Here is a 24580-nt window from a genome sequence, read left to right as displayed (position 1 = left end):
GGTTATCTGCAGGGGTCGCCAATCAAAATAACAAGAGGAGCCATTATTTATTCGAATTCGGTAATAAAAAACCCAATATTTCAAGAGCCGCAATGGCCTGCGGTGAATACGAGACGATGATCCTTGATAAATAATTCACGAACCCACAGATTTACCTACCCTATTGTACCGACTTAAAAAAAAACTAAAGACCTCTCCCTCTACCTGCCTACCATCCTCGCCGAGCTACTCAACCCCCATGTGTTAAAAAAAACGTATTGCATCCACAGAATCTAGACATCAAATAGTAACCGCATCAGGGTAAATGTTTAGTTATGTTTATTTTGTTTAACCAGGTAAGAACTCAAGAGACCAGCGCAGTCTTAATTTTCAAGAGTGACATGACGCACGAATATGGCGATATAATCTCATTCGCAAAAAGGTACTCTCACAAGGTCATGGAACAGATACCAATATTTACATTATTTTGTTGCTATAAATGTCCAAATGAAAACCCACTTTGTTTGAGCTATCATTTGTGGCAGGGGCGTTTTTTAAAAATAAGTGAATATCTCAGTGGACTTTTCCTGGAAGGATGGGGATGGTTTAGTTGTATTTGTTTGTGTTTTGGTAATTTGTTTACCTTATCTTGTACTTTCCACTACTATCATGTTGTTGTACTGTTTGTTGTTGTAACGTTCTTACCCGACCCTACAGGACATCTGTGAAAAAGAGCTTAATAGCTCATCACATTCTTCCAGTATAAATACATATTCTGATTCTGATATTTGGTATGCACATTCATACACATTCATACATATTCTGATTCTGATATTTGGTATGCACATTCATACACATTCATACACATTCTGATTCTGATATTTGGCATGCACATTCATACACATTCATACATATTCTGATTCTGATATTTGGTATGCACATTCATACACACTCATGCACACTCATACACATTCTGATTCTGATATTTGGTATACACATTCATACACAACCATACACATTCATACACATTATTAAGCAGTGCAAATCCCAGCACTGCTAAATAATGTATCAGACCTCGGTAAAAAGTTTATAACCAGAGAAGAAGTTAAGGGTTTTTTTTCTCAAAAAATCTAACGTTGTAGGCACGAAAGGCTATATTATTAAAATAGGCGCATGGGTGTGCTTGCATCGTGTAAGTTAAATTATTAAAATTTGATATTTACAACTGGAATAATGATCAGCATACCAATTACCGGAATTTTTTATTTAGACTGGTGGAATATGATGAGCTGTGAAGCTCTTTTTGCGCAGATGTACAGTCGGGGTGAATTATCAAGTTACAGTGAGGGAAAAAAGTATTTGATCCCCTGCTGATTTGTACGTTTGCCCACTGACAAAGAAATGATCAGTCTATAATTTTAATGGTAGGTTTATTTGAACAGTGAGAGACTGAACAACAACAACAAAATCCAGAAAAACGTATGTCAAAAATGTTATAAATTGATTTGCATTTTAATGAGGAAAATAAGTATTTGACCCCCTCTCAATCAGAAAGATTTCTGGCCCCCAGGTGTCTTTTATACAGGTAACGAGCTAAGATTATGAGCACACTCTTAAAGGGAGTGCTCCTAATCTCAGCTTGTTACCTGTATAAAAGACACCTGTCCACAGAAGCAATCAATCAATCAGATTCCAAACTCTCCACCATGGCCAAGACCAAAGAGGATGTCAGGGACAAGACTGTAGACCTACACAAGGCTGGAATGGGCTACAAGACCATTGCCAAGCACCTTGGTGAGAAGGTGACAACAGTTGGTGCGATTATTCCCAAATGGAAAAAACACAAAAGAACTGTCAATCTCCCTTGGCCTGGGGCTCCAAGCAAGATCTCACCTCGTGGAGTTGCAATGATCATGAGAACGGTGAGGAATCAGCCCAGAACTACACGGGAGGATCTTGTCAATGATCTCAAGGCAGCTGGGACCATAGTCACCAAGAAAACAATTGGTAACACACTACGCCGTGCAGGACTGAAATCATGCAGCGCCCGCAAGGTCCCCCTGCTCAAGAAAGCACATATACATCCCCGTCTGAAGTTTGCCAATGAACATCTGAATGATTCAGAGGACAACTGGGTGAAAGTGTTGTGGTCAGATGAGACCAAAATGGAGCTCTTTGGCATCAACTCAACTCGCCGTGTTTGGAGGAGGAGGAATGCTGCCTATGACCCCAAGAACACCATCCCCACCGTCAAACATGGAGGTGGAAACATTATGCTTTGGGGGTGTTTTTCTGCTAAGGGGACAGGACAACTTCACCGCATCAAAGGGACGATGGACGGGGCCATGTACCGTCAAATCTTGGGTGAGAACCTCCTTCCCTCAGCCAGAGCATTGAAAATGGGTCGTGGATGGGTATTCCAGCATGACAATGACCCAAAACACACGGCCAAGGCAACAAAGGAGTGGCTCAAGAAGAAGCACATTAAGGTCCTGGAGTGGCCTAGCCAGTCTCCAGACCTTAATCCCATAGAAAATCTGTGGAGGGAGCTGAAGGTTCGAATGCCAAACGTCAGCCTCGAAACCTTAATGACTTGGAGAAGATCTGCAAAGAGGAGTGGGACAAAATCCCTCCCTGAGATGTGTGCAAACCTGGTGGCCAACTACAAGAAACGTCTGACCTCTGTGATTGCCAACAAGGGTTTTGCCACCAGGTACTAAGTCATGTTTTGCAGAGGGGTCAAATACTTATTTCCCTCATTAAAATGCAAATCAATTTATAACATTTTTGACATGCGTTTTTCTGGATTTTTGTTGTTGTTATTCTGTCTCTCACAGTTCAAATAAACCTACCAATAAAATTATGGACTGATCATTTCATTGTCAGTAGGCAAACGTACAAAATCAGCAGGTGATCAAATACTTTTTTCCCTCACTGTACATCAACAAACAAATGTAAGAAAGGATACGAGAGTAAGGTGGAGAGATGTTAACAAAGTCACTAATGAATAAATAAATATAAATAAATCAATGAAGTACAAATTGCACTGGTACATGAATTCCAAATTAAAGCTAGGGCAAGGCAGAAAAATAATAATAACAAACCCTCGACCACACCAATACGACACAGTCCCTTGACCACACTGAATCTTAAATTTAAAACCATGGATACACAAGTAAGGTTCATAGTTTCAAGTCACAGCTGCAAACGTGGCTGTATCTGGCACTAATCTTCCGCTCAAGGCTATGGTCAACTTGCTGCTTGCACCAACGACCTCGATAATTGCATTTGAATGTCACGTCAATTTGCTTCAGAGGTGAGTGGGATAAATGAACAACGTTTAATTGGGAAGTACACATTACATTTATTTTTAAACCTTCCAGTCACTCTAAACTTATATTTATATCAATAACTATGAAAGCCTCACGATGACCTGAGACTCATATAACCTTATCTAACGTAAAAAAATGTTATCAAATTTTTTTCTAATTAATTGTAAACTAACCGGACCAAAAGTTGCATTGCCAAGTAACCACAATCGATGTAATCTTGGCCATTAAACTATTTTTAACCGAAACGCTTACGTCACAAATCCGCCAAGCCCTAAGCAAAGTGACCTTAAGCCATAACCTCACTGCTAACTCTATCCCAACACTGACCACAACACCTAACGCGAGCCGTAAACCAATCCCAATCCCTATACAGGGATGTTGCCCCCTTACTGTGTGAGGGGGAGAAGCTTCCCTTGGAGACCTGGGTGGGTGAGTTAGTATGTGGGTGAGTAAGCGAGTATGTGGGAAGTGAGCGAGTGGGCGGGCGAGTGAGTGAGTGGGTACGTAAGCTAGTGAGTAAGTGGGGGAGTGAGTCAGTGGGCGAGTAAGCGAGTAAGTGGGTGAGTGACCGAGTAAGTGGGCGAGTGAACGAGTATGTGGGGGAGTGAGCGAGTGGGCGGGTGAGCGAGTGGGTGGGCGGGCGGGTGAACGAGTGGGTGGGCGGGTAAGCAAGTAAGTGGGTGAGTGAGCGAGTGGGTGTGCGAGTGAGCAAGTGAGTGGGCGAGCATCCTTTGTGTGGGACGGGTGGATGTGTGCACCTTGGCGTGGGCTCTGTGGGCGAGACGGAGCGGTTCATCATCATGGGCCGCATGAAGTAGACGAGGAAACCTGGGCAGCACGCAGCACTGGGGCATTATGGGTGCACGCATTCTCTCAACCGCTGCAATAGCAATGAATGCCAATGCGAGGGCAACGTATCCCACGAGAAGATAACGGCAGCGTCACAGACAAGTCGAACACATGGGTGGCGGCTGCCGCATTCCGACTGTGAACCCGAGCAACGAGCGGCGGATGCGCCACCACTCAGGCCACACACACCACGGCCACTCGGCATCTCGTGTACAGGGACGCTAAAATTCCAGCAATTACGAGAGGCGCGAGGGTGTCACCTGCTCCGCAGAAGCGAGCCCCCGACGTGCGAGGGAAGGGGATGTTGGAGTCCTGGTAGGAGCCGTAGGTGTTGCTGACGCGGTGGAACGGTAGCGGAGATGGCACGGGGTTGGTGAGGGTGTAAGGGTTCGGGGAGCCCGAGCTGCCTCCACCGCCATCTTGATTCTGGCCACGGGAAAACGCAACGTGACGAAAAAAATGTCACGTGAAGATCAGCTCAAAGAAACAAATTCATCTCACAGTGCAGGCAGGTGCCTCTGACCACATCGCACGAAATGTCCTCAATCTCGTAAAATCTCAGAAGATATGCAGTTGATCCTGGATGGTGCTTTCATGGGCAACCATCATTCTCACAAGGTTGCTATAGGCTGCAGAGCTGTGTGGTGAGCAGTAGAAGCCAGTGCGGTAAAAAAAAGTTGATGGACTGTACTTCATTAACCCACACTGACCAGCATGGTCAAGTGTAGTCATATAACTCTCATGACAGACACAGCGTGGGGAGGCACTCATCCGGTTGAAGGTTCAAACGGGCTGTGCGTGTACACGTATCGATGCGGGACTCGTTGGCTGGTGAAGTGAGAAGAGTGTGTACGCCTCACAATCGGAAGGATGCAATTTAGAATCCTGGTTGAGGATCAGCTTTGCCCCTCCGTCCACCCGTTCGGGGTTGATAGAATGAGTACTGGTGTGTGAAGAAGCCAACAGTGGAATAAGGCTGTAAACAAGAGATGAATGCTGCCTGACATTTAAATCAGTGTAGATGGCATGTGTCTGCCATTCTTCCCAAAGACAAATTCGAAGTGTCGCTGATCAAAAAAACAGACATTCAAATCACGGTTAATCACGTTGTTATGGTACTTCATTGACATCACTGTGACATCACCCCCATGTTTTTAATACAAGGTCAACCTAGTGGCATCACTACAGCATAGTATCGCGGAATACCTGAACGTAATTTAAAGGCCAATTTGCTATGAATGACGCTGCAAATTCATGACAGACAGAAGACGCAGCGCCTCAGTACTTCTCTACGCGATCAGAGCTTTTAGCCGTGTGCACTCCAAATTAGTTTAAATCATTGCCTCCCTCTCTATCCCTGGCACCAACATCCGTACAATGGGAGGTCATGCCTCCTCTTTTACTGCCCGCACCATCTGATACGGTCACCCCCCGCCGCAACACCTGTTTTTAGTTTTTGCACAGTGTCTTGAGATGCACCTGCAAAAATAGCTGAAAATAAAAAATAAAATCCTGCAACAATGTTCATGGCTGACGACTATTCAGCTCGGGTTTAAACTTTAATGCAACTATCCTTTGAAGTTCTGGGCTTTTCACACCAAAGAAACTCCCCCCCCCCCCTCTCTGATAACGAGTCTTGATACTCATGGAAATGCTCTATGAATATAAAATTGTACTTTCAAAAATCCACTATTCGTCTGCATGTTGCTATTTATTATTATTACGCTTCCTTACCCAGGAGAGCCTCACTGAGTCTCACGAGTCTTTTTTCTGTAGGGCTGTGCCAAGTTTTGGCAGTTGGCTTCTAATGATGCGAAATAAGTTCTATGTATCCAATTGAGTATTTTTGCGAGTAGCTTTTCAAATTCGGCAAATTTAAACGGTGACATCGGCGCACAATGGCCTAGTCTTGCCAACAACATTATGGGATCTTTGATGTCCACTGTGAAATAGACGGCGTGCATTTTTTTTAATGGTTAAAACACCCGCAGTATTCGTCAACGTGGCCGCTGGATTCGAACCGTGAGCCTCTGCAACAAATGGCGAATGCGCTGCCGCTGGGCCGTGCCACCGCCTTGAATTTGTACGAAAAATTTATTAAATGAAACTATTTTACTGGGTAAAGCACACTGAGCTACATAGCCCTTTGTCAGAAGCGACCTGGCCCCAAATGATAGCTCAACGAAGTGGCTTATCACGCGGAAATTTACAGCAGTCAAATACTAAATGTGGAGGGAAAAACCGGGAGAAAAATACACATGGCCACAGAGAAAGAGACATGCATAACTCCAAATATACAGCAGGCGCTAGGGATGGGATCAAACCCACGACCTCCTGTAAACCAAGCGAGGTAGTTAACATCTCTCCACCACGGCAAAATGAAATGCGAGCACCCACAAGAGTACGCCACAGTATGCCGCAAGAGTAATCGTGACCTCCGCTGTGCTGTGCGCACGGCCACTCAACGTGTGCTCATAGCGCAGCATGCGGCCCCCGTGGTAAACAGGAGCGCCGGCAATTACTGTAATAACTGCCACAATGATGAGAGACTTCTGCGTAAATAAAACGCATTAAGTAACGACGTGAATTAATGACCGAGGAGCCTCGCGACTACTCTCCCCATCTCCGCTCGCCGAGCGCAAAATCCCAAGCAAATAAAACGAAGACGTGAATTTGAATAATAGGACGGCGCATAAATAAGTGACAATGTTTAACCTTAAATGACCCCATTATACAAAGCCTCACTGCTAAGACCAGCTCCTGCCCCATCACCCCCTGCTGCTGACGGCATTGTCGGAAGGCAGCCAGGCAGATAACGGCGGCCCAGGGCATGACACAAAACACGGACCACGCGGGATTATTGTTTGCGTTGAAACACGCCACGCCGCACCCCCGCGGCCATCTACTCATTTGATTATTTATTCACACGCGTGCATGTGCGTACACGTGTATGTGTGCGCGAGTGTTGTTTTTTAAATGCCGCTTATAATACACTATATATAAAAATATGAACACGTCCTGATATGTGCTCGTACATTGAAATTAATTACTTTCCATTAAGGCCATCCAACAAGGATAGTTTAATTAACACACACATACAAATTGTATAAATGTAGGAATGTATTTTCTTGCTGCAGGAAAAAAGTATTTATTTTTTATAAATTATATGCTGTTTTTTTTATTCGCTGCTGGATATGAAGCCCTCCTCATGGCATATTTTTAACTATACTTTACCACGCTGATCCAGCCAGAGTTCTCACTGGGGGCCCAGGACTGTATCGCGATTATTAGCCATGGCCAGGAATTGAACTCATGGTGCTCGATTTGGAGCGCAGTGCACCAACCAATGCTCGCCCCACATACAACAAAGAGTACACTTAAAATGAAATAAAGCAACACAAAATGTCTAAATAGCATTTAATTCACATTTAGTTGTAAAGGCAGCTGTATAATGACAAGTACACACACAAAGTCCTTCACTCATTTGTTTCTACATTTGGGCCCCAAACCAGGGAACCCATAGCCCCGTGGTCTCCACAGCAGATGCCACTTGGCACCCATTAACACAACGGCCTCTTTCCCAGTTGCTAAGTAACCATACCGAACAACCATCCCACCCACTCGTTCCCCTGCAACACAGTTCTTTTTAGACGCAAAGATCCCCCCATGTAACCTTAACACACTGTTGGAGCAATTGCTGTTTGCGAGCACCTATTAGGGTCGACACGACACATGAAAGGGTGGGGGGGGGACCAAGACCACGCCTATCCACCTTTGCCTCCCCAGTACAAATGTTGACGCGCTGCACCAGGAACCTCTCCTGACACACACATAGTCACTTCATGATATCTAGCACCAAGCCTCACCTTCATCCATCCTCAACATGAATAAACTGCACATTCACCCAACCTCACCCTCACCATCCTCATCTTCCGGACATACAGTACCCTGGTGTCTACAAACTAAGTTGCCTCTGTGGTAGTAGTTACATTGGAGAAACCAAACGACATGTCTCGGACCGCATTTGTGAACACAAAGCAGACCTTAAACACGGTAGGACCAACACCTCGGCCGTGGCAGATCACTGTTATAATTCAGTAGGCTCACATGACATTGACTTTTCCAAGACAGAGGTTCTTTGTAAGCCATCTGGCTACCATAAGAGATTCGTTCATGAGGCTATCCACATATACAAACACAGAGACAATTTCAACCGAGAAGATGGATTCTGGCTTAGCAATCATTGGAAAGATTTGATTAACCATTTCAGGTCTTAATTGATTGTTCACGCTTACAGTGGCTTTCAGACAGCATACATTAATTTTTCGTCTCCCCCCTCCTTTTTTCATAACATAGATGACTCGTCCTTCTAAATAAACTGCCAAATCGCTGCGCGTGGCGCTGACGGTTTTTTTTATAAATAAATCGCCCAAAAATAAATAAATTAATGCGGACCGACACACCTGATGATGACCGTTTGTGTTATGGTCGAAACGTCGTGAGAATTTTTATTGTTTTATATATATTTTATTATTTTATTGTTTCCCTTCAACGTGACTTTACCGAAAGAGCTAAGAATACATCCTCACCCAGTCAACGTTCACCCACGTTCATAATAACCTCATGTCGACGTGCACGTGCCTAGCTCTCCTTGCCTCAACCTCGTCCACCTGGAAACTTCGTTAACCTCACCCCTCGGCGAACCTCACCCGGCCTAAAACCTCAAGACCTAATGAAGGCTCACTCGCTCAGCCTCACCGTAACCCTTACCACCGTAACCCTCACCACCGTAACCCTCACCACCGTAACCCTCACCACCCCAACACCCATATCACCACGAGCCGTAAAAAAAGAAAACCGTCACCTCATCGAGCCTCACCCTCGTTGCACCTTGAACCTTAATGAAACGCAACCTCACCCGGACAATCTCACCGACCCTCACACCCATGCTCACCCTTTAGTCACCCTCACCATGCTTCCTAGCAACGCCCACTCCACTCTGAGACCCAACACTTATCATGTTACTCCTCTATGATCTGCTACAAGCTCCCCCCCACCGCCACTTCACACTCCACCTCCAGCTGAGCCTCATTCAGTGACACACTTCAAACACACACCCACTCAACACAGCCACAGCCCAGGCAATGACACATACACGGTGTGTTGTCACTGTATTGTGCAACAATAAAAAAACAATGGAGCAGATATATTGTTTTTATTTTGCACGGACAAATGTACGCGGCGTGTGCACGTCTATTTATTAGACGATTTGATTAATTGTCCGAATGCAGGTTTGTGATTTTATTCAGGAATAAATGTTGGTTGTGTAATTTGTTTTTACCATCTCTTTTGTTTTTTCAGTTATTTCCACTCCATCTAGCTTAGATACAACATTGGCATAACAGCTAATTAATTATCCACACATGGTACCAATGCACTTTTGTTTGACAAGCATAAATAATCTAGAGTTGTTGATTAATCGATGCATCATTACATGCCTCGTACTATACATCACAGATAAAGATGCAGCAACTGAATTTGCTCACTCACACCACTACTGGTAGACGGGCCTCCAACTAAAACTAGCTCTAGAGGGTAATTGGCCTACTCTTCCATGCTGGCCAAACATATTGGAAGAGGTGGGAATATCCCCACTTCATCCCACCACACACGATCTGCCGATCAACGAACTGGAGGGTATCCATTGACACTACTTGATGGACAGAGGCCAGGGGGTTGAATAAACTTGCATCGTTGCTTCAAAATCCGTGCCAGGAGATGGAACCACTAAATCTCTGGATTGCAAGTGCAGCGTGAGAACTGTTACACTACGAAAGCATCCCGCCTCCTTCTATTCACATACAAAGACAAAAACAAAGATCGCCCGTGCAGCCTGTAACAGACTGGAGGGGCAAGTGCTGTTAGCGAGCACTTATGAAGGCCGGAACGTCACACGAGGGGGTGGATGGCCAGCACCACGCACAAACCGCCTTTGTATCTCCAGTGACGATGTTTACACACCAAACCAGGAACTCATTTGAGGCTGAGTCGACCTAGGGGAGGCCCGGAACCGGTTCAATTAATCGTCACCGGTGTTGGCTGTGAGTGGGAATCGAACCCAGTTCGCTGGGTTCATAGCGCAGCGCACTAACCACTACACTACCGCTCCCCACAACAGGCACTCCTTGACATACGCGATAGATGCGTTCCTGTAAAAGCGCGCGTATCTCAAAATCGTGTACGTCAAAAGCAATTTTTACCTTAAGAAATAATGGGAAAGGAGGGGGTTAGGGGATTTCACTCACACTCGCAGACATAATCACGTATATTATCCTAGCCTATATCAACACAATACATGTAAACACAATATAATACATACATTTTGATTTATGATGACCGTTTGTGTTATGGTCGAAACGTCGTGAGAATTTTTTTATTGTTTTATATATATTTTATTATTTTATTGTTTCCGTTCAACGTGACTTTACCGAAAGAGCTAAGAATACAATATAATACTTAAAAAAACATGTAAACTCTAATATACTTCCTATGAAATGAAAACAAAGAAATACATTAGGACATACGAAAGCGGTGGACGCAATAAAAGTAAACGTGACAGTGTTCGATCACAACGAGAGATGCCAGACAAAGGGGAGAGTGCTGGTGTACACGCGACAAAGATCCTGTGCAGTACAGCACACGAGTTATCATACCGCAATGGCTGCTGGCAATGCCACTGGGTCACGGTGCCAGGCCAGCGGGGCATATGTCGCGTTGCAGATGCCGTTTATTCTGGAAACTGCCTCGCGTTTGTCAATAAAAGGTCTAAATAAAATGGCGTACCACAAAAGCACGTAAACCGAGGATTGCCTGTATGTATGTTTCTGTAAGTAGACCGTAATATTCGTGAATGATAGTACACCCATGAATTTGGGATTAGCCAATGAGAAAAAATACCATGGAACAGCAGAAATCTGGGTCCATAACAACCAATTCGCCAACTCCTGCCTTGCTGGAACACGGCCAAGCGTGAGCCGTCGTAGTACATCACGGGTACTTCTCCGTCCGCACAAGCCCAACGTGTATACGTCTAACCCCAGGAGTTAGAAGGAAAGGGTAAGGTGAGCTTTTAACTCAAATGGACCCTGGCTTTTCCAAACACAGCATAATGCCAACATTGATTTTCCTCACTCAAAAAGGTTGATGCCAACGTCAATGTCACACACATACACAAAAGCCCCTTGCTTGGCCATACAGGCTGTTGGGAGAATGTGTATGTATGTACATTTAACTTCTTTTGCACCGTACATACCCAACTGTGCTCGTCGGACGTGCGGGGGAAGGACAACAAAATAAACACAAAAAGGAGTTTTAATATAGATTTAGTGACCACCACTTATAGCTCGAAGACACACACAAGCGATGGTGGCGGCGTGCAAAACACTCAACTGAATGTCTTTTCGGTGCTAATTATATTAATCTATTATGCTTGCTTGCCCAGGAAAGCCTCACCGAGTCTCACATGCCTTTTTTTCCCCCTCGAGTGTCCTGCCAAGTTCTCGCAGGAGGGGGCGATAATTGCTACGTAGATTCCAACTGACTAATTTCCGGGTAATCTTCAAATTTGGATCGTGACGCCGGCACACGATGGCTCACCCTTACAAATTCCATCTAGGGATCTTTTAAGTCCACTGTGAAGCAGATGGCGCGTATTTTTTTTTTACGCTTCACACATGCTATTAAACAAAACAAAAACTACACTTTTTTTTATTTTACCAGGTACGGCCCACTGTGCTCTGTAGCTATCTATCATAAGAAAACTGACCACAAATGATAGCTCAACAAAGTGGCTTATCGTACGGAAATTTATAGCAGCCAAATACTCTAAAAGCATGTTTCTAAATGTGGAGAGAAAAACTGGAGGAGCCGGAGAAAGATGCATGCAACCACGTAGAGAGAGACATGCAAACTACAAATATACAGGCGTAAGTGTCAGGATCATACCCACGACCTCCTGTACGCCAGACGAGGAAAATAACATCTCGCCAACGTGGCAGCTGCCGAATTCGGACCGTGAGCACTCTGCAACGAGCGCCAAACACAGTACTGCTGCAAGGCTATACTGGTTGCAGTTGGCAAATGGAGTTGGCCATGAGCTGAAGTCGAATCTTGTTGACCGTTGGGATCATAAAACAGTGCGATAAACCTTACCCCGCCGCTCCCCATGACAAACACAAAGATCCCCTCCGTACAGCCTCGACAGACTGTTGGGAACGAGTGCTGTCAGCGAGTAGTACCTATGGAGGGCGGCACGGCACGCGAAGGGGTGGGTGGCCAGCACCATGCGCGATCGCCTTTGTCTCCCCAGTAGCGATGTTCCCACACTGTACTAGGCACTCATTTGAGGCTGAGTTGACCTAGGGGAGGCCCAGGACCAGTTCAGATATTCCTTAGTGACGTCGGTCATGAGCGGGAATCGAAATCAGGTCGCCGGGGTCGTTACGCAGTGCGCTAACCGCTGCACCACCGTTCCCCACTCCCCATGACACACAAACAAATGCATACATCCGTTCTCAAACATATGCCGTGCCCCCCCCTCATCCCCGGATGTGAAGGCTTAATTACCTACCACCAACACATACTGTTTGTACAATGAAACATTGCGACAAAGATCCCATTGGGGCCAAGTGCTGTGAGCGAGCACCTATAAAGGCTGGCACGGCAGTTGAAGGGGGTGGGTGGCCAGCACCACGCCTTTGTCTCCCAAGTAGCGATGTTCACACTTCACAACAGGTACTCATTTGAGGCTGAGACAACCGAGGGGAGGTCCAGGACCGGTTCAGATAATTGTCATTGCTGTTAGCAGTGAGTGGGAATCAACCACACGTCACCACCGGTTTTGCAGTGCAGTGCACTAACTGCTAGGCTACAATGACACATCTACAATCCACAACTACAAAAACACAGTTGAACAGGAACGAATACGAATGTAAAACAATCACAGTTTTTCGTAATAATATAGTTGCATTGTAAGGAAAATTCCGAATCAATATTATTCGTTGCTATAATAATGGAGGGGTCCTACCCTCTCTCATCACCCCGTGGCACGGCGAACAATAGCGGCCGCTGCAGAGTCTATTGTGAATCGCCGTGCGGATTCCATCTGGAATGATGCAAATGAAGTGACCCTCTCAGAATTTCTCTTCCATGCCAGTGGATCGTCCCATCCACCCCCCTCTGCCTCCCCGCTGACTTCACAGGCTTTGTCTGGCTGATACCCTTCAATCACCACCATCGTTATGATATTTTTTTTTATCTTCCAGCACTGGCCAAGACCTGCGAGCCAAAGCATTTACTTGTCTTGTTACTTGGTCTTTAAATGCACGTCAATCTCATTTCATTTTGTGGGTTATGAACCATTCAGAAATATACAATGACACGCTAAGAAAGCCTTAGCTTTTAGATCAGTGTGAATTTAAGTGATTCTCGGTATAGTAGACTTTACACACTACTGTGCAAGGAATATCAATGCACTTACCACCCATGCGTTCAACTGTCAAAGATATTGATGTACAAAAGTACAAATGTAGACGTAAAACAACTTACGACAAATTAACTGTAACCAGGTGACTTGCGTGAGAAATCAATTGCCAGCTCTATGCAAACTGGTCCACTGGTGAACGTGCTGACCACCAGGTTTACACAGCCACCCCAATGAACCTAGCCTTCTTAAAAAAAACACATTTTTCGATTTAAAGCTTTCGTCACTGCAGGGATTCATATTCTTGGTTCTTTCGGTAAAGTCACGTAGAAGGGAAATAATAAAAAAATATCATAAAAATAAAACATTTATAATATTATGTTTAATTTTTATTATTTTATTATTTCCCTTCTACGTGACTTACCGAAAGAACCAAGAATATGAAACACACAGTTCTTGCTTTTAAACGTAACACGCAAAGATTTTACCCACACTGAATATCGCGCAGAGGCAGTTTCTGCTTGCAAGCGCATATTAACAAGGTGGTCATGGCACACAAGTAGACAGTTGTAGCCAGAACCAGAGTTGCCTGCCCCGTGTGCTAAAGTTCACACAACACCAGGTACTCCTTTGAGGCTGAATCAACCTAAGGGATGCCCAGGACGGGTTCAAATGTCACTTCGGGCTGGTATTTTACACGTGGCCAAGGATCGAGCCAGCTCCATCAGAACAGGAAAGTAGAGCAGTATATTTCACTAAAACACCGCCCCTTTTAAAACACACACACACACTGTAAGCGAATACACACCGCACATGCAAACATACTCTTTCATGCGAGTCCCGTGGCATCGGGTTCTGGGTGTTGCCTCGGGGTGAAAAAAGAATAATAAAGAAGAAGAAGAAGAAACCGCGGCACACACACACACAACAATACGGTGAAGGACTTTGCCAGCAATGCCCATTGGCTGGCTCCCCCCCCTCTCTCCCCACCACCGCCAACGACAAAGGCGCGCAGAAGCGCACGGCCCCGACGGGTCCCTCCCTTCATTGATTGAGTGCCAGGCTCAATCGAATTAGTCGCGATGGTCAATGGAAGTGGCTGCTAGCTCTGGCTGGCTGGCTGGCTCGAGCGCGCAAGACTTTGCGGGAGAACGGCCGTTTCCACGTCGCCGGAGCCCGTTGTGATTTTTTTTGCGTTTGCGGCTCGCTCCTCCCGCCGTCCATACACCTCCGGAGTTCCGCTCGACCGCAATTTTTGTTTGTTTGTTGCCGTTGCTCCGGATAGAAGAAAAGAAAACACACCGGGGGGAAATGTAGCGTCGGCGCTACGCACCTGCCCCCCCGGGCGAGAGCGAGAGTTACAGGTAAGTTCCCCCCCCCTCCGCCACCTACCCCGAGTGGGGGTGAAGAGCGGACATCGTGAACGGACGGTGGTGCGTTGCTCGTGAGTCGCGTGCGTGCGTGCGTGCGCTCGACGCCAGCAACAACTAACTGCCGAGCGAGACCGACGGGATGTTTACAAACTAAATCGACAGCAGCAATGTGCTCGTTCTGCAATGGGTTTTCAAGTTTGTCCTTGCCGTTCTTTTTGTTTTGCTGTTGAGACGGTCATTACCGAGGTTATCGCAAAGGCATGGAATAGCGTGACACATGTGGTGGGTATGCTTAACCAATGAGGATATCTACAATACTGGAGTGTTTCATGTGTAGGGTAGGAGATTTTGTAAAGGATCCGACAAGACGTGGTTTTATACATTTTCAGTACACAACATGTATGCTGCTAATATTTCTACGGGATTCCTATAAGTTAACTGTAGTGACATCATGGGAAACGTCTAGAGAACTACCACAGCAATGACAAGAATCCACGAGTGTGTGGCAATCTTTTGTCACACGTTCATTAAAAATGTATTTTAAATTATATATTCCGTCAGGAGGGTCTTGATAACAGCACAGATCTGATGCCGGTAACCCGATTCTAGTAAAGATCCGAGAAAAATATAAAAGAAACGGCATCAATTTAGATGGATTGTACTTGGTGTGACATCTTGACTTGTATCGCTTCACTAAGAAGTGTAATTTTCATTAAGTAGTATTAATTATACAGTCTTAAGAAAAAAATAACACGGAAAACATAAAGCAATATGTTTAAATGAAAAAGAAAATTGGAACAATGATGAATGCAACAGAAATCTGTTTTTTTTTAGATAATGGCTCGGTTTAAGCGCTTAAACTCATTATCAGTGTGGATAAATACTGTACTTTACTGCAGTGATAACTCATGCGTTTTGTTCGATTGTGTATTATGTACGAGTGTAAATGTCACATTAAAATGCGATTGTTAAAAGCGCCATTTATTTCTGCGTATAGACATCACCCGGTATCCTAAGGTTGTGAGCAAGCTTTGTGTGCAATGTTTGGTCAGCTGAAGACATTCACATAGTCCGGCAAATGCGGTAAACACACCGCTGTCTCGTCATCGATGCTCAAAATTCACCATCGACAATCTCTCACTTTCACCCGACTTCACCAAACCTTGACTGGGGATATACGTTGACGTTCTCATCGTGAGCGTGTGTACGACTGCACGCACGTTTTAAGCGCTGCAACGGAACAAGAGAGCAACACTGCTCAAGAATCCGTTCAGTGTCCGATACAGGGACACTCAATCAGAAAGCGCCTTTGCATGGCGTATTTTTAGCATCGCACGCGCCGCAAGATGTAAAATCAACAGCAAAATAAAAGTGCATGTGTATTTGCTCTGCAATGCGCATATCTGCAATATGGCCTGGTTTTTCGGCACGAACGGGGATTACCAAGGGATTAGTGGTTTGTAGGGTGCATTAGCCGTTTTCAATCTCCGATGTGACTTTCCGTCACTGCGTGTGTGTGTGTGTGCGCGCAATTCTCTCGCTATTCCACCAAAAGCACTCCGTCTCTAGCGCAGCGTTACATTCAAACGGGCCACCCCCCCCCCCCACCTTGCCATTTAAATCGCAAGCAAAGCCACGGTTTTAATTGATTGGGCCACAAGTTCATGCCAAGCATGTGGGTTTGATATGCCAATTAAAAGTGACATTATTAAATAGACCGATAAAAGGTGCCGTTACGAACTACTGTACATTTTATTAGAATTTTTTTTTTTACTATTACACTTTGGATTGGGTCAATGAGCCATGTGGTTAAAGGACTTCATATCTGGTTCACCGAATTTCTAGTGCATTACTATCTAGTTAACACACAATTATCCCAAGTTCACAATACTTTAGGTAATATATATGTAAATTAGCAAACGGGACCATATTGCCTATCAGTCACACCGGTCAGAACAACCCACACTTTACCCCACCACAAAACATCCACTAATTGATTCCCTGCACGTCCACCCAGTTTCACTGCTGGGTGTAAGAAGAGTCAAAGAACCTTGCCTATTGTTTCAATCGCCGTGACGCAAAGTGGAACCTCGTTAATTTTACATTCCAAGTTCAGTGTCCTAAGCGGCGTGTGTCACGCTTGTTAATGTACAAATAGATTGATGATTCCTGCATGATCAAAACAAAGTTGCCATGAATCAGAAGAGAGATATTTGAGTGGGATTTAACACAGTACATAAAATTTGTGATCTGGTCCCATTTGTGAAGGATGTGATCCCTGACATGCAATACCCCGGAGTCTACAAACTAAGCTGTGGCTAGGGCAGTAGTTACATTGGGAAAACTAAGCGACATGTCTCGGACCGTGGTCGTGAACATAAGGCAGATCTGACACATGGTAGGACCAATACCTCGGCCGTGGCTGATCATTGTTTTAATGCGGTTGGCTCACACAAAATTGATTTCTCTAAGACGAAGGTACTTTGCAAACCCACTGGCTATCAACAAAGATTCGTCCATGAAGCCATCCATATAAACAAACAGACAATTCAAACCGAGAAGATGGGTACAAACTGATCAATCACTGGAAGGACGTTATCAATCCGTTTAAGTCATAACTGGCTGTAATGCTGCCATTTCAGCACCAGTTTTTTTAACCCCATCACATTAACATAACCTCCTCCGTCCTACATGTAGCAGCCTACCGTTTTTAATCCCTGACATTAACATAAGCTCCTCCGCCCATGCTGCCCCAGGGCCCTTGTGCCACGCCCACTCCGTTCTGACACTTGGGCTACGCCCATTTTAAACCCGTATAAACAGTTTGCCTTTAGAGGCTTAGCCCTCTTTCTTCTCCACCTGATGACGACCGCTTGCGTTGCGATCGAAACGTCGTAGTTTTTTGTTATTTTCTTTGAACCTATCTACGTGACTTTACCGAAAGACCCAAAGAATATGGTACTATTTAAATATCCATTACTATTCCCAATATTAACATATCTGCAAGACCATGGAAGAAATGTTTCTTGGTACTAATTATATTATCAAACACTCTCAATGCAATGCAGAACGAAAGCACCCTGATTCTAACGTCGTAGTTTCCGATTTTGTGCAAATGCATGTCATCTCACTCCAAGACACCCACTCCATAATTTATACATTCTACCTCCCTTTTGGTCACCTATCTTGCATATTCCTCCTCCTAGGAGCCACTGCTTTGTTAGTTTTTCTCCATCAGCCAAAAAAAACACATTACTGCCACTGTCATTTTCAAACACTGCCTTCAAATTCAAAGATTCAAATCGAAATAAGATGATTTGAGCAAAAGGCCTCCTTTTTCTATTTTGGATCCAAAACGCTATTTTCCCAAAATTACATTACGCATATTTCAGTTTACTAATGATGATGGCAGTGCATTATTTGTAGCCTGTGATGTTATTCTACTCTGCAACGGAGCCCCGAATTGAAATTATATTTTCCCCCGCAGTAGTCTTTCCACAAAGTGACATGTCCTCGTCAGGTGCACTTTTATTCATTCACCGCGAGTGTGATTTCCACGAAATAAAAAAAATATCCATTCTCAAGTCCGTGACCCCAAAAGTGCACGAGTTGTTACTTCACGCACGGCTGTCCGTGGCAAAACAAACAGAAACATCAATATTCTAAACGCATTGTTGTTGCAGACATGCAGCATTTGCATTGCAAAGCATCTCGAAAATCAGCTTCATAGCCTGTGGGAGGAGTGAAAAATAGTTTGTGTTTCAGATGATCTTTTGCTTCCTTGTCGAACTTGCGAAATGGACTACATTAGCCTAACCCTGCAGTCGCTCCACCAGCTGTCGTGCGCATCAACTACAAAGTCACTCACCGTCTGTGACAATTACATCGCCCTGTTCCTACTTGCCTCTCCCAATGTTACCTCTTCCTAACCCCTCGCATCAGCTGCCCAACGATGTGAGGCTGCTGCTCCTCCTCTGCTGCCCCTATTGTCTGACAATGCAGGTCCTTGCACTGATCATCCATCACCCACAAAGTGGAAAATTAAGCAATTCTCACTATTGTTTAGGACTGAATTTGCTCTATTTGGCATCGCGTATTTTGACTTTGCATTTATATATACACTGTGTATGTACCATATATATGCTGTGTGTATATGTTTGCTTATTCCCTGCCATTAAATATCCTATGTAACCTCCCGAAATATATACGATTCATTGTTTAAACGAAATAAAAACACAATAATGTTGACTGTAGCTGACACGGGAACTATCATTATTGGTTTGTGAGCTTGTTACGTGTTTTATTGACATACCATGATTACACCATGGAAACACACGTAGCGACGCGTGTGATAATTCACCCGACAGAGATTTAAAAAGAAAACTTACAAGGTCAGAAATGCCATTCCCCAATAACCATCAAATTGAACCACACGTGAATGTACCCGTGCAAATTTCACAGCAGCGGTATGATGCATGCAGTGCTCCTTCAGTGTATGAGCTCAGTTTCACTCCAATTTGTCAGCGCGGGGGGGGGGGGGGAAATGTGACCTTTGTGAAATAAAGATTTACGCAGGGCTGTATGAGCAGCCTGACAAAGTGCAGCAAAAGCAGGCATTCAGTAACTGTAGTAATAATGCTTCACTTGGCACAAGCCTGAGGCCAATGGTAATAAATTGGCGAAAAATTGCGTCTTTCCAATCGTAACCCTTGCATACTCAATTCCCTTAACGCAGATATACCTGGACCGCGAAGTGGGCTGCGCTTATTTTTCTTTATCAGTGCCACTTATTCTGCTTCTGAGACAAAGTGGTTCAGAATAAGGTAAAATGCAATTTTAAATGGGCAAGTGTTACGAGATTAAACCCAAGATGTTTCGCTTGAAATGGGGCGTGATTATTTGTGGTTCTCCTCATTACATTTCATAGGAAATAGCCACTACTTGTCTGTCCAAACAATAGATGGAGGGCTCAAAATCTGAATGAAACAATGACAAGTCTGATTATTACTCATAGTTTCTAAATTTGGCAGCAACCACAATCAATGCATTGTCAATGCGGGTAACATGAATGTAAAGCCAAAACAAATTGGGATCAGGTTTAGTGCTTCAGAATTCAGGTTGAATTGTGACACTTTGAAACTAGACAATTGTGATTCATCGGCGAGTGACTGAGTGGCTGCCTCGCCCACGGGGGTAGGGTGCAACGTTTCCAAAGTCCAAAGATCATGAGTTGAGACTCTTACAGCACTGACACATTGTGTCACACTTCATCAGCAAAAGCAACTACCTGTGGAATTTAGAGACCCCGTTACTCGCTTTACACAAACCACAATGCGCACCAGTCAAACTGTCAGTTAAAACACACATTAGATTGCTTTAATAAGACAACTTCAATGGCGTTTCATCATCTTCAGCCATTCTCAAATCCCACTGAAGTACAAAAGCCTTCCACAAATGCTGTGAGCAGTGACTAGGGCCTTAAAAAAGCCAATCACCCATCACTTCTCCTGACCTCATCATTAGACCTCCTTTACCAGTACCAAAATGTAATAATAATAGGGTTTTTCCCCTTTTTTCTGGCAACAAAACTGAAACCTTTTTACAAAGATTCATGTCTGCATTAACCATAATACCTGCAGTCAAAATGCAAACAAAAAACATACTATGATAATATATGCATTGTCCTTGAAACTGATTGGTCCACACCAAGGGACGGCTTTCTTTTGAGCCTCGACCCAATTGGTGATCGACCAGGTGACGCCAAAAGGCATACAGCTCAAAGACAATGCACTATCAAAGTAATGAGGGCTCGGGGTGAGCATCTACATCATTAGACCTCCTTTGCCAGTACCAAAATGTAATAATAGGGTTTTTCCCTTTTTTCTGGCAACAAAACTGAAACCTTTTGCATTAACCACAATATCTGCAGTCAAAATGCAAACAAAAAACATACTTATTATTATTATTTCTCCTGACCTGTTGTGCTTCTGTTCCCGTTTCATATCTATGTCATAAAAAATGACGTGGCCGAAATGATGCTCCAAACTGGACAAAGATGTGTGTATAACAAAGTGCAGCAAGTAGGCTTCCGAAAGGCTATCTGAATAGGATTCCGTATGTGTGTTTTTTTTTTCCCTCGGAGCACTCTGGTTTTCTACCACACGCAAACAAGAACATTAACGAGCAGGAACTTTGCTCAATTAGTGTTGTGACTTAGCGAGGCTTTCCAGAGATCAGAAAGAAACTGACGCTATTGTGCAAAGAAATTACTATTAAATCAACATCTCATCTGCTGGTATTTTTTTTAAAACGACGATCGCAATGCCACATTATGAATGCGTTTATTAGAAAAATACACTGCAGCAGTGGAAGTAAAACCTAGTGAAGTCACAATGGGAATCGCACTTAATAAATTGTACAACAGGTCCTTTGTTGCCAAATGCAGCCGCTCTATGGTCTATGTGTGTGTGCGCACGCGCGTTCACATGTTGATATTAATAGCATCACGTTTCAGGACACAGATGGCCCAGCTGGGACGTGTGCATGTACAGTCACGACTATGTTGAGCACACGGGCACTGGTGCGAGTGATAAACTTTCAATCGCGTTTCGCCGGAGCCTCGAGCAAAGCGGCCGGTCTTGTCCTGGGTGTAAAAACACGAGCGACGCCTTTCGCTAACGGTGATGGACATTTTCATTAATCTTACAGAAACCCATTTCACAGCAAATAAGCCCGGCTGCAGCATGGCAAAGTGCTGCTGGTGAAATAATAATCTGTAAATCTGCCCACAAAAATGCCAATTATTGTAACAAATTGGGTAACGGAATATTACAAATTATACCCATGAGGGGACCAGACCAAGACATTATGTCTATACCGTCAGACAAGGAAAATCCATCTCAGATGGCCAGAAAAATCCAACAAGGATGGTTGTGAAGTTTTTTTTTTTTCAAAATGGAAAATACAAACATCAATTTATTTTTGCTTATCATGCGTACGTGCTCTGCATGAGCTGACAATTCGAGTTACAAGACCCAGGGAGAGAAAATATCTAGACGCTATTAGTAGACAATTCACCTTGCCATCAAAGGTGAGAGAATAAAAATGTTTAAATTAGTGAATTAAACCTCTATGCAACAAAGCCACCAAAACCAGGGCTGGATTATTCATTATACCCAGTACACTGTGGTCCTGGTCCCAGGTTTGCGGAGGCCGGCCCCATGTAGACGTTTCAAGGCTTCTTCAGTGCTATCCACGGCAATTGGGATGGAATTACCCAATGTCTCGTTTCTACAGCCACTGGGATCCGGGGCTGTGTTCGACCAGGCATGACCCAGGAACAAGAGAATGTGGCCCCATGCTCCATGAGCAATTAGGCATTTTGGGCTTGGCTCCTCTACACTTCAATCCCATGGCACTCCCCACCCTCTACCCTCGGCAGGAGTTGAATGGTTTTTTTTTAAAGCTCGTTTTTAACAAAGTTTAATGTAGGCGAGGGTTAGGCTCAGGCTATTAAGCGGTGTCTTATTATTACTGTAATTTTCAGCCGCACCCTTTTAACTCCAATGTGGCCTGGAAGCTTATCTAAAAGTGAGTGACGTCAGTGTGTTTCATCTCATTTCCGCGTTGACCCCATGACGTTGTGACCGATTCTGGAGTCAGCCTCGGTAAAGGGGCGAAGTTGGGTTTGAGAAAGGAGTTAAATGGGAAATATGATGTGTGTTTGGCCTACCATGGGGATCCATGCTCTTGGGCCAGCCCAGTGGCGGTTACTATGCGAGTACAGGTCCCACTGATTCTGAGACCATGGCTCAGGTGAATCCTACCCCAGTGGGCATGACTGCATAGTATGTATCGAAGGCTGCAGCCTATGAGACCTGCATGGGGTTCAAAAACTGGTCGATGGACAGACCTCAACGGCATGTGTCCAGATAACGTTTGTGACCTTACGTCAGGCTGAAATATACCCTATACGGGTGCACATCAGTATTCAGCCTATTTTATGTGACAGAGACCATGAGCTGTTCATTATTAGCCTGGGTGCGAAATAGAAAAGGCCAAGGTGTTGGTTCTGGGTTCGGGGTCCAGGTGACCTTAATCTAGGCCTGGCCCACAGGCTCCGGTGCCTACACATCAGGATTCAGCCTGCGCTGCGACAGAAGAGACCTTGACTCGCGCACAGTGATCCTATTACCGTGTTACGAGGACCGCAAAAAAGGCTTCACAAGCAGATTCAAGACGTGCGGCAGCTTCTCCCCCGTAACGTAATTGGCCGCGGCACAGCGGTGGGGCTAAAACGGAGAGGATTGTAATCCTCTGCGCCAACGAGTGGCGTGCGCTGCATGCAAGCCCGGGCTGCACCGACCGTATTTAAGCGTGGCACTCGACTTGTGTGATTTGCGACATTTCTCCAACGATGCAAATTAAAAAAGATGACGGCAAAGATCTACTGGGTTTGGAAACGTCGCAACTCACAGCATCCTGTCAGTTCCTCCACTGCCGAGTGCAAACCGAGCAATGCGATCGGCTATTAAATCCTGGCATATTTATACCATTGCCACGTGGTGTAATGCTCTTAATGAATAACTGTTTTGCTGCAATCTGACTGCATTTAATTCATTTCCATATAGCTTTTTAATTAAATTTGCACACTTACGGCAAATTATATCTTCAAAGACCAATGGAAAGAGGTATGAGTGCATGAGGTTGTGCAAGTATTTTTCATACAAATCAAAAGGTAATATAATTAAATTATTGGTTCTTTCGGTAAAGTCACGTAGAAGGGAAACAATAAAAACAATATTGTTTTATATTTGTATTATTGTTATTTTATTTTATTGTTTCCCTTCTACGTGACTTTACCGAAAGAACCAAGAATATGAATCCCTGCAGTCACGAAAGCTTTAAATCAAAAGGTAATATAATTAATGAGAAATTTTAATCCGAAAGCATTTCACACTGCTGCATTAGTACTACAGCATTCATAATTTATCTAACACTTCATTAAAATCGAGTGAAAAGAATATATACCGGCACTGTAAGCAATAAAGCTCAATAACAAACGTCACTTATATTTCAGCAAACAATGGAACATTGTCCTTTGAGTAAAGTTGAGACATCAGTCACGGAACTTTGGCTTCAAGTTCATTTAAATGTCAAGTATATTAGACCAAGAGTAGGGTCTTGGCTAGATGAAAAAAACTAAATATCATTTAAAAAAAGGCCTGCAAAATGACATTGGTGGACGGTGAGTGGCTCAAGAGGCCAAAATACTATGTTCATGTAACAGAAACTGAGCTGTGATTAATTAGATTCTGGGTTACAAAAAAACCCAGGTATGTTGCCAAAATTAAACCGGTGTGTAACGTGCAGTAATAATGATCATTGTCACTCAGTCACTGTGCTATTTCGGTAAATTCCATTTGTGAGGGCTTACTCGGTCGACAGGCAAGGAGCAACTTACTCATCTATACAGCTATAGGAAGTTGTAATATAGGTCCCTTAAATTATGTCACTCAGGTGTGTGTGTGACATCCTTCATGGACACCTCAGATGTCACAGCCAGA

General features: G+C 44.3%; 2 protein-coding genes across 4 annotated transcripts in view; one reads left to right on the top strand and one right to left on the bottom strand.

Annotated features, from left to right (window-relative positions):
- The window catches only part of WDR59 (WD repeat domain 59), an 84301-nt gene that overhangs the window by 16358 nt on the left and 43363 nt on the right, over window positions 1-24580 (bottom strand). For all 3 annotated transcript variants that reach the window (XM_032960608.2, XM_032960609.2, XM_076069660.1), the window contains 2 exons: window positions 4421-4586; window positions 4070-4139 (listed from right to left, as the gene is read on the bottom strand). In XM_032960608.2, the coding sequence (XP_032816499.1) occupies window positions 4070-4139; window positions 4421-4586 (236 nt within the window). The remainder of the gene's footprint in view (window positions 1-4069; window positions 4140-4420; window positions 4587-24580) is intronic.
- The window catches only part of LRRC24 (leucine rich repeat containing 24), a 29554-nt gene continuing 19596 nt past the window's right edge, over window positions 14623-24580 (top strand). The window contains exon 1 of the mRNA XM_032960610.2: window positions 14623-15005. The gene's annotated coding sequence lies outside the window, so the exon portion shown is untranslated. The remainder of the gene's footprint in view (window positions 15006-24580) is intronic.

Source organism: Petromyzon marinus, chromosome 25, assembly GCF_048934315.1.
Source record: "Petromyzon marinus isolate PM22_M1 ecotype Great Lakes invasive population chromosome 25, UKy_Petmar_22M1.pri1.0, whole genome shotgun sequence".
NCBI classification, from domain to species: domain Eukaryota; kingdom Metazoa; phylum Chordata; class Hyperoartia; order Petromyzontiformes; family Petromyzontidae; genus Petromyzon; species Petromyzon marinus.
The sequence above is the reverse complement of the archived record's forward strand: the minus strand, read 5'-3'. Positions and strand labels throughout refer to the sequence as shown.